The 14,450-nt window shown below is 41.8% G+C and overlaps 1 protein-coding gene across 1 annotated transcript in view; it reads right to left on the minus strand.

Annotated features, from left to right (window-relative positions):
* Window positions 1-897: 897 nt before the first annotated feature.
* The window catches only part of LOC110913856 (protein FAR1-RELATED SEQUENCE 2-like), a 28,009-nt gene continuing 14,456 nt past the window's right edge, over window positions 898-14,450 (minus strand). The window contains exon 4 of the mRNA XM_022158675.1: window positions 898-1,009. Coding sequence (XP_022014367.1) covers window positions 898-1,009 — 112 coding nt within the window. The remainder of the gene's footprint in view (window positions 1,010-14,450) is intronic.

Genomic DNA, 14,450 nt, shown 5'->3' on the forward strand with positions numbered 1-14,450 from the left:
ACCTAGTATGATATGGGGCTCCGTAGGGCCCTTCAGGATGAAGAGCATTGTAGTTTACCGCTACAAGGTATGGGTCAACTTCGGCGTAGTTGTAGTTAGTATGGGCTGGCTGCTCAAAAGGGTTATATGCCGCTGCATCGGCGTATGAAGGAATTGGGTTATCATAACCCACTGGTGGCGGTGCGACTGGCGCAGAGTCCACCTCAGAAACGGGGTTTGAAGGCCCACCCATCTGCAGGTCTTCATAAAGTGGCAGGTAGTGACTGCCACTGGAAGGTAGCGGAGTGCTGAACCGAAATCCCCCTCGCACGGACATTCGTGCGTTTGATCTTCTCCGCCTCAGTGGCTCCGGAGGCGGCTATTGCTCTGGCGGCGGTGGCGGTGGAGTGACCGCTACGAAATGTGAATCCTCAGAGGGATCCTGCTGTTGCTGCTGAGGCGCTGAGTGGTAGGAGGGAGTAAACACCCAATCGTATTGGGCAAATCTTGCCTCATAGCTGTCTGGACCACGATAAGGTGATCCATGAAAAGATGACCCATCCGAGATCTCGATGGGGTGAGTAGGTGTCCCAGATGGAGGTTCGGCGGGATCCAGATCATCATCCATCTCCATGTCCTGAGCTCCAGGGAAATGGTCTTCTGGGCCCAATGGGTTATGACCCATTGGTTCTTCAATCTGATTTGTCGGGTTAAACCGGCTCTGGAAATATGGGGTCGGGTCCTCGAAAGCACGGTGTGAACTCGACCGTTGAAGTGGCAGGTAAGAATGGTGCGAATCATTGGGCTCGTTCTCCGATTATGGCCCAAAGGAATGATGGTAAGAGGGCGATGAACTTAGCGAGACAGATCGCCTCGCGGGCTCCAGATAGGTCCTTCAGTCTTCTTGAGGACTGGTGCTCATGGTAACAGAAGGGGTTCGCCGGTGGGAAGGTCCGGCTTCATGGTCATGGCTGGTGAATGGCGCCTTGCCTCATCCTCCTCTTCTGAATCGTGGCGACATTTTCTGTTCCTGTCAACCAAACAAAAGAAACAACCAGGAAAGCAATAAAGGACAAAATAAAATAAATTAGGATTAGTCCTAAGTTCTTTGCCTAGACTTGGAAGTCGAGGAATGTGCAACTGTGTCATTGAGATTAAACACAAAAGGCTAGTGTTTAATTCACTCAATGTTGGCTCTGATACCAACCTGTCACACCCCGATATTTCCACGTATTACCGGTGGGCCCGGTGGGGAGTATCGTGACATAGTTGATATCATCATAGACAATTTATCATAGTTTAATACACAGCGGAAGTCGAAAGATAAAAACATTACAAACCGAATGAAAGTAATATCAATTATTACAAAAACGGTTGTAAGGGATCCACAGGCGGATCAAGATAAAAGGAACACTGTTCAACAGATTTATAAACATCTAAGCTTGCAAGACTCTTTATTGATGCTAGAAGTAGCCAGCCTATTTCGCCTAGTACGTGCACTTTAGCCTTTTGGAAAATACGTCAGTTTACACCGGTAAATACAATTAACCGATTCATTTTGAAAATGTTTTAAGAAAATTTATTTAAGTGCACATGGCACAAATGATCTTTTATAACTTGGGATAATTATTTAAAAATAAACTTGTTAAAGAATTACAAGTTTATTATGCGTTCAGTAGCCCGGGCTGAATACCGGGTTAAAGATTAATAGACACACAACATAATATATCCCACGGCGAGTTATTCTCGATCAGGCGGGTATATTATTTTTACATACGCACCGGCAGGTGTATGCCTACACCCCGTGCTTAAGTCGTGGCCATTTCAATGAATGAGCCAAGGATATTCAGGACATGGTCATTAACCCCCCAAAGGCTTAAAATAAACAAAACATATTAAACGGGTTATCTCAATAATTTAACCTTCATGCGATTAAAAATTCAATACCCGACCAAGCGGTATTTTATATACCGTACCCCAAGCCCGTATAAGGGAAAATAAGTTAAAAGTATTTACCTGAGCAAATTATACAATTTATCCCAGCCGTATACAATTGGCAAATGCAGATATCTTTTACTGGGCTCCTAAATCTGGAACGAAGGTTGTAATAACCTATTAGATTCCTAACGAGTCTTATTTAAGTCTAAACTTAGACCGGTTAGTTTTAAAGGAAGATATACGGCCCAAAACGCATGATTAAGCGAAGACCGGATTAGAATGTGGTTTAGACCCGACAAGTTTGAAGACTTGTATAATATGGGTAAACTAAACACATTCTGGATTTTGAGATAAAAATGATAAGGTTTGACCCGTTTCGGTCAATTTATGCAAACTAGTCACACAAACTGTACCGAACGCAAAAATGCATAACGGGTAACTAGAAGAGTCATATACAGGTTTCACAAGTTAATATGCCTTAAATATGTTATGATATCAGTAGGATACCTTTCATTATGCCCAAAACGAATTTAAAATCAATTTATTCCCCATAGGGCTATTTTGGTCATTTTAAAGCTTATAAAAGAGATTAAATATTAATCTGAGATTCTGGTCTGAAAATATCAGTAAAAATATTTATTTTTATAAGTCATAACAGTAGGGTATTGCATATATGTGAAATTTATCATTTATAACCAAACTATGCACCGAATGGGCATATTGGTAATTTCACATAAGCTTTAAAGGTCAAATTTGAAAATCTGAGTTCAAAACTTTTGCTTACTGTTAAAGTATAAAAATTTACTTAAAACATCAGTAGGTATTAAGTTTTATATGTCAAAAATAGTTTTAACCTATACTATGCGTTTAAAACGCGTAAAAGGCGGTTTTAAGCGATTTTCGGGTTATATAACTAAAGCTGAGATTTTTATCAGTCCAGAGGGCTTAAAATATTTTATTTAACATATAAAATCAGTAGCAAAAGGTTTGGTATTAAAATGTTATGTAAAAGTTATTTTATTAGCAAAAAGGGTATAACCGTCAATTACCGAATCAAGCAATAACCCTATGTTATGATCAGTTTAAAAATAATTAAAAATCTTTAAAAATCCCAAAATATTATATTACATCAGTGGGTAAAAAGTTTGGTGTCAAAATTTGGGTTTAGATAGGCTTTATGCTAATTATGCCGTTAAATTAATAAAAAGCTTCTAAATTACGATATTGGGCATAACTCCTAATTAGACCTCAAACTGATGTCAAATTTTTAGGACAAGTTTATAAACCAGTAGTAAAGTTTTTTATCCTCTCAAAATTTCGAAAATCTCGTTTTATGGTCCAAAGGGCATAATGGTCAACATTTAGGCATATAACGGAAACGTGCAAATGAATCGGATAAATAAGGAACCAAGTTGCATAACCTCAGAGGGTTATACTAACCTATAACCTGGTCCTAATGGAACTCTAAGGCATATCTAAACTAAGCTAAATCGGGTCAGAACTGAAAGTCAAAGCAAAAGTCTACTTTTGCGACTTTCGGTTCCGAATCGAGCCTAAACTTGAAATTGTCGGGATAAACATGCTTAGACATGTTCTTACATTAATTACCAATTTATACAAGTGTTAAAACAGGTTTCATGGCTTCTACATTGTTAAGTATGAGTTTATTTGCAAAATAGCTTTCTGTTGACTTTTTATAAATAAGTTTGACCCGACAATTGACCAAGTTAGAGTGATAATGTAACACCTCGAAAAATTCCGTCCGATAATGTCTTGACACGTGTCATAAGGTTCCGTTATGTGAAAACATACTTTAGAGGGACTAAAAGTGACAAACAATGAAAACTATGGAACGTAAGGGTCCAAAGTGTCAACAATGGATAAATAGACTCTATGATAACCCCACATAATGTTTATAACCTTTAACGGTTGGTTCATGGATCATACGACGCGGAAATTGCCCAAAAGTGAAGTATTGTAAACTATAGGGGCCAAAAGTGTCAACATGTTTAATTTATACCTCTGAGTGAACTTTTGGCAGACCCGAAGCTTTGTATAGCTAAAATATACTCACTAGAATATGTGGTAAAAATTTCATGAAGTTTCGTCAACGTATGAGAAAGTTATGGCCAAAACCGTACTTAAGGGACTAAAAGCGTCAACGTCGAATTCAGGACTTTTCGGTTGAGCGCAAAGTTATCCGAGGGCATTACCATGTTGGTAAAAGTCCTAAGGTTCTTAAAAACCAAGTTTGGGGGTTTACGGGTCGAGAAAAGTAGCCGAAACATCACGTACAAGTTCAGGGGTCAAAGCTGTCAACATTGGAAAGTTGTTTGGCTGAAACAAGGGTCAGGCGACCCGCCTGGGAAAGCCCAAGCGGGCCGCGTGGGACTGCCAGCGACCAGAATTCGGTTTTGGGTCTATTTGGGTCCGAATTTGGGTGGTAAACAGCTCAATTGCACCTCCTTTTGCACCAATAGCATGTCATGCATGCCTACAACTACAGGAGCCTCGAAAATTCTGATTTAAATCAGATTATTGATCAATTCTTGATCATTCTTCATTGTAACCAAAGTGCTCTCTATCAAGAACTTCAAGCAAGCTTCTCTGGAGGAAAACTGATCATCAAGGCCGACTTCTAGTGTCCACTAAACATCTTTAGGACCATTGTAAGCATTCAATTCGTTCTATAATCCGTTTTTGCTTTGATTATTAGTAAAAGTCAAACTGGGTGTTCATAACCTTTGACTTTCTGATTAAACGGATTTCTTTCAGTAATTTCTCGAATTGAAACTTGTTATAGATTGGTATTTATGTGGGAAACAAACCCTCTAAAGGGTACTAACTGATTCCCACTACATGCATGCTTAATGTCGAGTCAAACATGGTTCTAAAAAGTCAACAGAAGTGATTTTTGCGAAAAATAACATGATTAATGATATAGATGACATGCAACCTGATTGATCATTGAAAATAACTTGTAACATATATATAAATGTGTTTTAATCATCATCAACTCGACAATCTATAGTATAGCCACGAATCGGAACCGAAAGTCTTGTAAAACGATTATTTCGTAGACTATCGATTCGGATTCGTACATGCATGTTCAAGATCTGTATTGGAAAGTATTTTTGACTACTTTTATTTTAGTTAAACTTTCTGGAATTTTCGTTGATTGAGTCTATGCTTAGCCTATTCGAATGCTTGTTTCCGGTTTATGCACAAAGTTGACTATTTTGCCCTTTTTGATTTAAAACGGGATTTTTGGAAAAGTGAAAGGATAGAAATCTTTATTTTATTTATATAAACTTGCACCGAAAGTTTCGGATCAGTTAGTGGTCCAGATTGTGAGTTATGGCCATTAGCGTAAAACTATATTATAAATTTACATAAACGGTCCTTTTTGCGTAGAACCCGTTTCTGGCCACGTTTGGTACAAAACTTTTTACCAACTGATTATATATAATATTCTGGGAATTTTGGTGATTTTTAATTAATTTTTGGCTGAACGGATCCTAGATCACCTCGTCATTTCGGCTTATGTCGGTTTTGACCGTTTTAGCTATAAAAGGAGTTTTACACATCCGTTTGACCCGAAACCTTTTTCTACTGATTTTGTATGATGAATAAATTAGTATAAGACTTCTGGAAATATAAAAATCTCAGATTTACTGTGAAAACCCGAAAACGCCCTTAAATCGTATTTTTAGCGTTTTAAGCGCATAGTAAGCGTTGTACTTGTTTTAAACCTATAAAACTTATACCTACTGATGTAAATCACACATTTTCATATAATAACAGTAAGTATGATATTTTGAACTCAGGTTTCCAGTTTTGGCATTTTTAGCCCTTGTGAAATTACTAAATTGCCCCTACGGTGCATAGTTTGGTTTTAAATGATATATTTGATATATGGGTCATACCCCACTGATATAATATGTTATATTAAGTATATTTACTGTATGAACCAGACCCGAAACTCAGATTTCTGATTTTACCCTTTTATTATCTTTCAAATGACCAAAATGCCCTTCTAAGGCATGAATTGAGTTTAAAATTATCCCGGGCAATATAGGACATAACTTACTGATATAATATCATATTTTAAGCATATTATCTCAGGGAACTTGCATTTGAATCATTGGTCTACCCGTATCGCCCTTTTCGCGTTCGGTTCGGTTTACGTAACTAGTTTGCGTAAATTGACCGAAACGGGTCCAACGATATCATTTTTACTTCAAAATCCAGAATGTATTTAGTATACCCATATTATACAAGTATTCAAACTTGTCGGGTCTAAATCACATTCTATCCGGTCTTTCGCTTAATCGTGCGTAAACCGTATCATTCCTAAAACTAACCGGTCAAAGCTTAAGCTTAAATAAAAGGCCGTTAGAAATCTAATAGGTTAATTATAAACCTTTGTTCCAGATTAGGAAGCCCGGTAAAAGCTACCACCACTTATCGTTTGTGACTTATACTTGCTCAGGTAAATACATTTTGACTTATTTTCTCTATACGGGCTTGGGGTACGGTATTTAAAATACCGCTTGATCGGGCGCACAAGTCCTGCGCCCTATGGGTGTACAGTCTTGAATAGCTTGTGTGATTTTCGTTTAAACAGTCTTGTCTTACTTAAAGGCTTTGGGGGGTTGTTGACCGTGTCCCGGATATCCTTGGCATTTTCTTACGAGATGGCCACGACCAGAGCACGGGGTGTAGGCGTACACTCGTCGTGTATAACTCTTTAATGTGGTGTGTCAATTAAATCTCTAGCCCGGACAGTAGATCCCGGGCCACCAGAGATATAAGTGCATGTAATTCGTTCACAAGTTTATATTATATAATTATCCCAAGTTAATAAAAATATTTATGCCTTGTGCATTTAAATAAATTTTCAATCATTTTCAAAATGAGTCAGTCGATTTGTATTTACCAGTGTAAACTGACGTATTTTCCCAAAAGATTAAGTGCAGGTACTATACGGAAATAGGCTGGCTGTTTCCTAGAGAGCGTCCACAATAGTCTCGCAAACTCGGACGACATTTATCTGTTGAACTATTTATTTCTATTTTTATTGATCCGCCTGTGGATCCATTTCAACGACTGTGATATTTAATATTGCATTTTAATTTAAAGTTGAAATGTTTCTATTCTGCTTCCGCTGTGCATTATTATATTGTGTTGATTGTCTATGACGATGCCAACTACGTCACTGTACCCCACACCGGGCCCACCGGTGACACGTGGAAATTGGGGGTGTGACAGGTTGGTATCAGAGCCAACGCTGAGTGAATTAAACACTATCCTAATGTGTTTAATCTCAGTTACACAATTGCACATTCCTCGATTTTCGAGTCTAGACAAAGAACTTAGGAAATGTTCGACATTTCGTTTAATTTATTTTTATTTATTAATGCATTGTCTTATATATTTTGTTGTGCAACTTGTTTGACTTTTGACAGGATCAGGATGCCGCCAAGGATGAGAGGTCGTGGAGGATTTCCTACATCGCACGATCATGAGGCTGGCCCCTCGCATAGGCGGGCCCCATCTGCTACACACCACACAGCCGCCAACGACCTTTGGAGGTCTTTTGCCGAGCCTGCTAGGCATTCGGTTTCCGCGAGCACTTCTCCGTCATTACCCCACTCGTTTGGGCCCCATTCGGAGAACGGGCCCCATGATTCGCTTGGATCATACATACCGTTGCACCAGTCACCGCACCAGCATCCCGCGCCAGCCTACCAGGGTTTGTATAACCCTAATGCTTATGTGGAGGAGCCAGTGGGCCATAACCCACTTGGACAGGAGGACCACTTTTCTGGTAGTCACGAGATGGACGTAGACGAGGAGACGGACCCTTCGCTCCCACCATCAGGCACACCAAACCACCCGATTGAGATATCGGATGGGTCGCCATACACAGGATCACCATTTAATGGTGTGGACAGCTTCCAGGAGAGGTTCAAGCAGCATGATTGGTACTTCACCCCTAGCCACAACTCTCCGATGCTTCAATCACTCCATGGCACTCCGATGCTTCAATCGCTCCATGGTTCGCCGGTGCACTCACAGCACCACTCGCAGCAGCAGCAGCTCCAGCAGCAGCCGCCTCTACCGCAGGACCTATCTGAGGCCCTGTGGCGTGACGTGATCACTCCGTCACCACCGCCGCCGCCAGTTTTACCTCCTCCGCCTCAGAGGCCTAGGAGGAATGCGCGCATGTCTACGCGCGGAGGGATTCGCATAGGCACCCCTCCACGTGTTAGTAGCAGCCGCTATACGTCTCTACCCGGGGAGTCTGAGACAGGGGAGTCTCAGCATCCAGTATCGGAGGTTACTTCTGTTCCGATCCCGCCTCTGCCGCCGCAAAATTTTGGAGAGCCGATTCCGGCTTATGCTAGTGCCGCTCAGTTCAACCCGTTCGAGCAGGTGTTCCCTCAGGGTTATGATTACACGGGAGACCCTTATTGGCAAGCTGTGAACTACAGCTCACTCCCACATAGTGGTCCACTTGGAGACCCTTGGGCTGCTGGCCCATCTACTTTTGGTTACCCTCCGGGTTACCAGCAGCCACCGCAGCCGCAGCCTTACCAGCCGCCGCAGCCGCAGCACTACCAGCCACCACCACCGGCGCCTATGATGTCGCCACCGCAGGTTCAGGAGATCCTGCAGGGGATTGACAGCATGCGACGTGAGTTTCAGCACAATATGCGAGAGGATCGCCGACGCACCAGTGGCCTGTTTAAGAAGGTATTCGATTTGCTCAAGGGTAAGAGCAAGAAGGATCGTTGAATCCTTCGATTATTATTTCGTGTACTCATGTCCCTGCGTGGACATTTATTCCAGTACTCTACCCCTGCGTGGGTATATCTATCTTTCTCTACCCCTGTGTGGGTATGTTATCCTGTTAACCCCTGCGTGGGTTTGTTTTATTTTATTTTGTTATTGTTGTACTTGTTTAGCCCCTGCGCGGGCATGTTATTCCTGCTAGTTATGTTATTTCAAAGTCCCGTTTAGGGCAATTATGTACTGGTATTTTATTGGAAATTTAAATGGTTAATTTGAATTTATCATTTTATTTATATGCATGAATAATATTAAAATAATGGAAGATATCAATTTTTATTTGATTTGCCATTTTATAAGAATCTTAGTAAGGTATAACCTAGCCTGAATGCCTTATTAACAGGCCTGGCCCTGATGGTAAAACCTGGTTGAAAGGATTCAACTCCCTGTTAACATCTGAGAACATGTTAACATTCTGGGCTAAGCGTGATCTGTAGAATCACACGACCCACCTTTTTAATAAATTATCTACAGATTCTATCTGTATACAAGTCTATTAATGACTTGATACCTTCGGGTTATGACTATGTCATATAGTGGCAGTTGTGGTCTATGACTCCCTGCCTAGTAAAGAAATATCTACAGATTTTATCTGTACACAAGTCTATTAATGACTTGATACCTACGGGTTATAACTATGTTATATAATGACAGTTGTGGTTTATGACTCTCTGTCTAATAAAGGATTATTTGTTTAATTATACAATTTATAATCCTATAAAAATCTAAATTTATAATTTAGTGATTGTCCTTGTGACTAGGCCTATGGTGCCGATATATATAATTTCATTCCTTGATTGCTAATAAGAGCCTGAATGAAATTTATTAAATTAACTGCTAAGGTTTTTGATACCATGGTTAATAAATCGTCTAGAACGATAATACTGTTAGGTTCTAAATAAGACCTTGTCCTTTATTGTAGCTTAAAGCTACGATGGCCAAATCGGAAGAAACCAACAGTCATTCTGGGGAACGCTCAGATAATGCAAAGATTCACGTTACCGGTGCAGAATTGCAAGCACTGATAGATAATGCTGTCGCCAAGGCTATGGATAGGCAGTTCAAAGAATCTAGTGGTACTCAGAGTAGAACCCGCTCAGTGACGCATGTCAAGGCTAAGACTCATTCTGGGGCTCATAGTAAGCCGCCGTCTAAAAAGAGTGAGCCGAAGAAAGCCGAGGATGATAATCATTCCTCCAACCACAGCAGCGTCCCAAAGCAGGAGATTGAACTGAAACGTGACACGTACAGCAGGTCCTGTACGTACAAATACTTTGTATCTTGCAAGCCCAGAGATTTCACTGGGGAAAAAGGAGCCGTCGACTGCATGACGTGGATTGACGAGATGGACACTGTAGTTGATATCAGCGGGTGTGCTGATAGGGACGTCGTGAAGTACGTGTCCCAGTCATTCAAAGGAGATGCGTTAGCATGGTGGAAGTCACTCCTACAAGCTGCCGGTAAGACCACACTGTACGGTTTGTCATGGGAACAGTTTGTGGCCCTGATCAAAGAGAACTTCTGTCCGCAGCACGAGGTCGAGCGAATTGAATCGGATTTTGTATCCTTAGTTATGAAGAACCTCGATTGTCAAGCGTATCTTACTACGTTCAACACGCTGTCTCGTTTAGTGCCTTACTTGGTGACCCCGGAGCCGCGTAGGATTGCTCGATTCATTGGGGGTCTGGCACCGGAGATTAAGGCCAGCGTCAAAGCTTCAAGACCTACTACATTTAGATCCGTAGCGGATCTATCCCTCTCCCTCACTCAAGACGTGGTTAGATTGAGAGCCATGAAGAGCTCTGAGGAGAACAAACGGAAACGTGAGGATGACACCTCACGAAGATCTGAAAAGCGACATAGAGGGAACAACGACCACAGGAAAGGGTCGGGGTCTAGGAAAAATGATCATCAGTCGGGTGAGAAACCCAGATGCAAGATCTGCAGGAGGCACCACTTTGGGAGGTGTCGGTTAGAAACGAAATCCCAGTCTTTAGAGAAACGATGTGGAATCTGCAAGTCCACAGATCATAAAGCTGTGGATTGCAAGAAGATGAAGGATGCAACGTGTTTTGGTTGCAACGAGAAAGGGCACATTCGGCCCAACTGTCCAAAGTTTGCAAAGAAGGCCGAGGAAGGGAAGAAGACTAATGCGAGAGTCTTCAGAATGGACGCAAAGGAAGCAGTCCTTGACGATAACGTCATTACCGGTACGTTTCTTGTAAATGATGTTTTTGCTAGAGTCTTGTTTGATTCAGGAGCTGATAAGTCGTTTGTAGATGATAAGTTTTGTAAACTGTTGAACCTTCCTGTTAAAACCTTAAGTGTAAAATATGAGGTGGAATTAGCCGATGGAACCATAGAAACCGCCTCAACTGTTCTAGATGGATGTGTTATATCCATTAGGAATCATTCTTTCCCGTTATCCTTACTTCCCTTTAAGTTAGCTGGATTCGACATAGTGATAGGCATGGATTGGTTGTCGAGTAACCAAGCCCAGATTCTGTGCAATAGAAAGCAAGTAATAGTTAAGACTCCGTCTGGTGAGTCACTTACTATTCAAGGAGACACCCAGCATGGATTGCCGGAGCAAGTGTCCATGCTCAAAGCATCCAGATGCATGCAGAAGGGATGTGTCATTTATATGGCACAAGTTACCATAGATGAGCCGAAGCCGAAGATTGAAGATATTCCTGTTATTTCGGAATACCCTGAGGTATTTCCTGAAGAACTACCCGGATTGCCACCGGATAGACAAGTAGAGTTTCGGATAGATATCATTCCAGGTGCTGCACCTGTAGCAAGAGCACCATACAGATTGGCACCAACGGAGATGAAGGAGTTGAGGACGCAGTTGGATGAGCTTTTAGCTAAAGGTTTTATTAGGCCTAGCTCATCTCCTTGGGGAGCGCCAATCCTGTTCGTTAAGAAGAAGGACGGTTCGATGCGTCTGTGCATCGATTACCGTGAGCTTAATAAGGTCACTATCAAGAATCGGTATCCGTTACCCAGGATCGACGATCTGTTCGATCAGTTACAAGGAGCCAGTTACTTCTCCAAGATTGACCTAAGGTCAGGATATCATCAGTTGAAGGTCAAGGATGAAGACGTACACAAGACCGCGTTTAGGACTCGTTATGGACATTACGAGTTCCTAGTGATGCCGTTTGGGCTCACTAACGCACCAGCCGCGTTCATGGATCTCATGAATCGCGTCTGCAAACCTTATTTAGATAAGTTCGTTATCGTCTTTATTGACGACATCCTTATCTATTCGAAGAGCCAAGCTGACCATGAGAAACACCTTCGTTGTATTCTCAAACTTCTGTATCAAGAGAAGCTTTACGCCAAATTTTCGAAGTGTGAATTTTGGCTTCGAGAAGTCCAGTTCCTTGGACATGTTGTTAGCGAGCGTGGTATCCAAGTAGATCCCGCTAAAGTCGAAGTAGTCATGAATTGGCAGGAGCCGAAGACTCCTACCGAGATTCGCAGTTTCCTCGGATTGGCAGGATATTATAGGAGATTCATCGAGAACTTTTCAAGGATTGCTGCGCCCCTAACTTCTTTGACCCGTAAGAAGATTAAGTTTGATTGGGGCCCTAAGCAGCAGGAATCCTTTGACATTCTGAAGCAGAAGCTGAGCAATGCGCCAGTATTGACATTGCCTGATGGAATAGATGAATTTGTGGTGTATTGTGATGCATCACATACTGGCATGGGCTGTGTACTCATGCAGAAAGGCAAAGTCATTGCCTACGCTTCTCGACAGCTAAAGGTGCACGAGAAGAACTACACCACCCACGATTTGGAATTGGGTGCGGTTGTATTTGCTTTGAAGTTATGGAGACATTACTTGTATGGAACCAAGTGTATAATTTATTCGGATCACAAGAGTCTTCAGCATCTGTTCAATCAAAAGGAATTGAACATGCGTCAAAGGCGATGGATGGAAACCCTCAATGATTATGACTGTGAGATAAGATACCATCCAGGCAAGGCAAATGTGGTTGCCGACGCCTTAAGTAGAAAGGAAAGGGTTAAACCGATCAGAATCAATGCCAAGCGCATTGAAATCAGAAATAATTTGAATGAAAGGGTGTTAGCTGCACAGAAGGAAGCTGTGCTGGAAGCTAACTATCCTGCAGAAAAGTTGGGAGTAACTGAGGAGCAGTTATCCCACGACAAGGATGGAATGTTACGCCTAAACGGACGAATATGGGTTCCAGTATATGGAGGACTTCGGGATGTTATCCTCCAGGAAGCCCACAGCTCTAAATATTCCGTTCATCCTGGAGCTGATAAGATGTACCAGGATTTAAAATCAAACTACTGGTGGATTGGTTTGAAAAAGTCCGTGGCCGAGTATGTGGCCAAGTGTTTGACTTGTGCGCAAGTCAAGGCTGAGCATCAGAAGCCGTCAGGTTTGCTTCAACAACCTGAAATTCCCAAATGGAAGTGGGAAATGGTGACAATGGATTTTATCACCAAGTTGCCGAAAACGAAAAAGGGAAATGATACCATATGGGTCATAGTTGACAGACTGACTAAGTCAGCTCATTTCCTACCCATCAAGGAGACGTATAGCTCAGATATGTTAGCACAACTATACGTCGATAAGATAGTAGCGCTACATGGTATACCTATATCTATTATCTCTGATAGAGATACTAGATATACGTCACATTTTTGGAAAAGTTTCCAACAGTCGTTGGGCACTCGTTTGAATTTTAGTACGGCTTACCATCCTCAGACCGATGGTCAGAGTGAGCGTACTATTCAAACTTTGGAAGACATGCTTCGAGCATGTGCGATCGACTTAGGTGGTAGTTGGGATAAGCACCTACCACTGATTGAATTCTCCTACAACAATAGCTACCATTCCAGCATAAAGGCTGCGCCTTTTGAGGCCCTATACGGTAGAAAGTGTAGATCGCCCATTTGTTGGGCAGAAGTTGGAGATGTCCAGTTGTCTGGACCAGATATCGTCTTTGAGACGACAGACAAGATCGTTCAGATCCGTGATCGTTTGAAAGCTGCCAGGGATAGGCAGAAAAGTTATGCGGATCCTAAGCGCAAGGATTTTCACTTTGATGTGGGTGAAAAAGTGTTGCTTAAGGTATCACCTTGGAAAGGTGTAATGCGATTTGGAAAGAAAGGCAAGCTAAGCCCGAGATACATAGGACCTTTCGAGATAATCGAACGTGTCGGGGCAGTCGCTTACAAGTTAAACTTGCCTGAAGAGCTTAGTGCTATTCATAACGTGTTCCATATCTGTAATTTGAAGAAGTGTTTCGCTGACGATTCACTGGTTATACCACATACAGATATACACATAGATGAAAGTCTAAAGTTTGTTGAAAAACCTTTGTCGATTGAGGATCGACAGGTAAAGAAGCTTCGAAGGAAGCAAGTGCCTATTGTTAAGGTCAAATGGGATGCCCGTAGAGGTCCCGAATACACGTGGGAAGTGGAATCCACGATGAAAGAAAAATATCCCCATTTGTTTGAATAAATCTCGGGGTCGAGATTTCTTTTAAGGGGGTGAGGATGTAACACCTCGAAAAATTCCGTCCGATAATGTCTTGACACGTGTCATAAGGTTCCGTTATGTGAAAACATACTTTAGAGGGACTAAAAGTGACAAACAATGAAAACTATGGAACGTAAGGGTCCAAAGT

This window comes from Helianthus annuus, chromosome 15 (genome assembly GCF_002127325.2).
Source record: "Helianthus annuus cultivar XRQ/B chromosome 15, HanXRQr2.0-SUNRISE, whole genome shotgun sequence".
In the NCBI taxonomy this organism is placed as follows: Eukaryota; Viridiplantae; Streptophyta; class Magnoliopsida; order Asterales; family Asteraceae; genus Helianthus; species Helianthus annuus.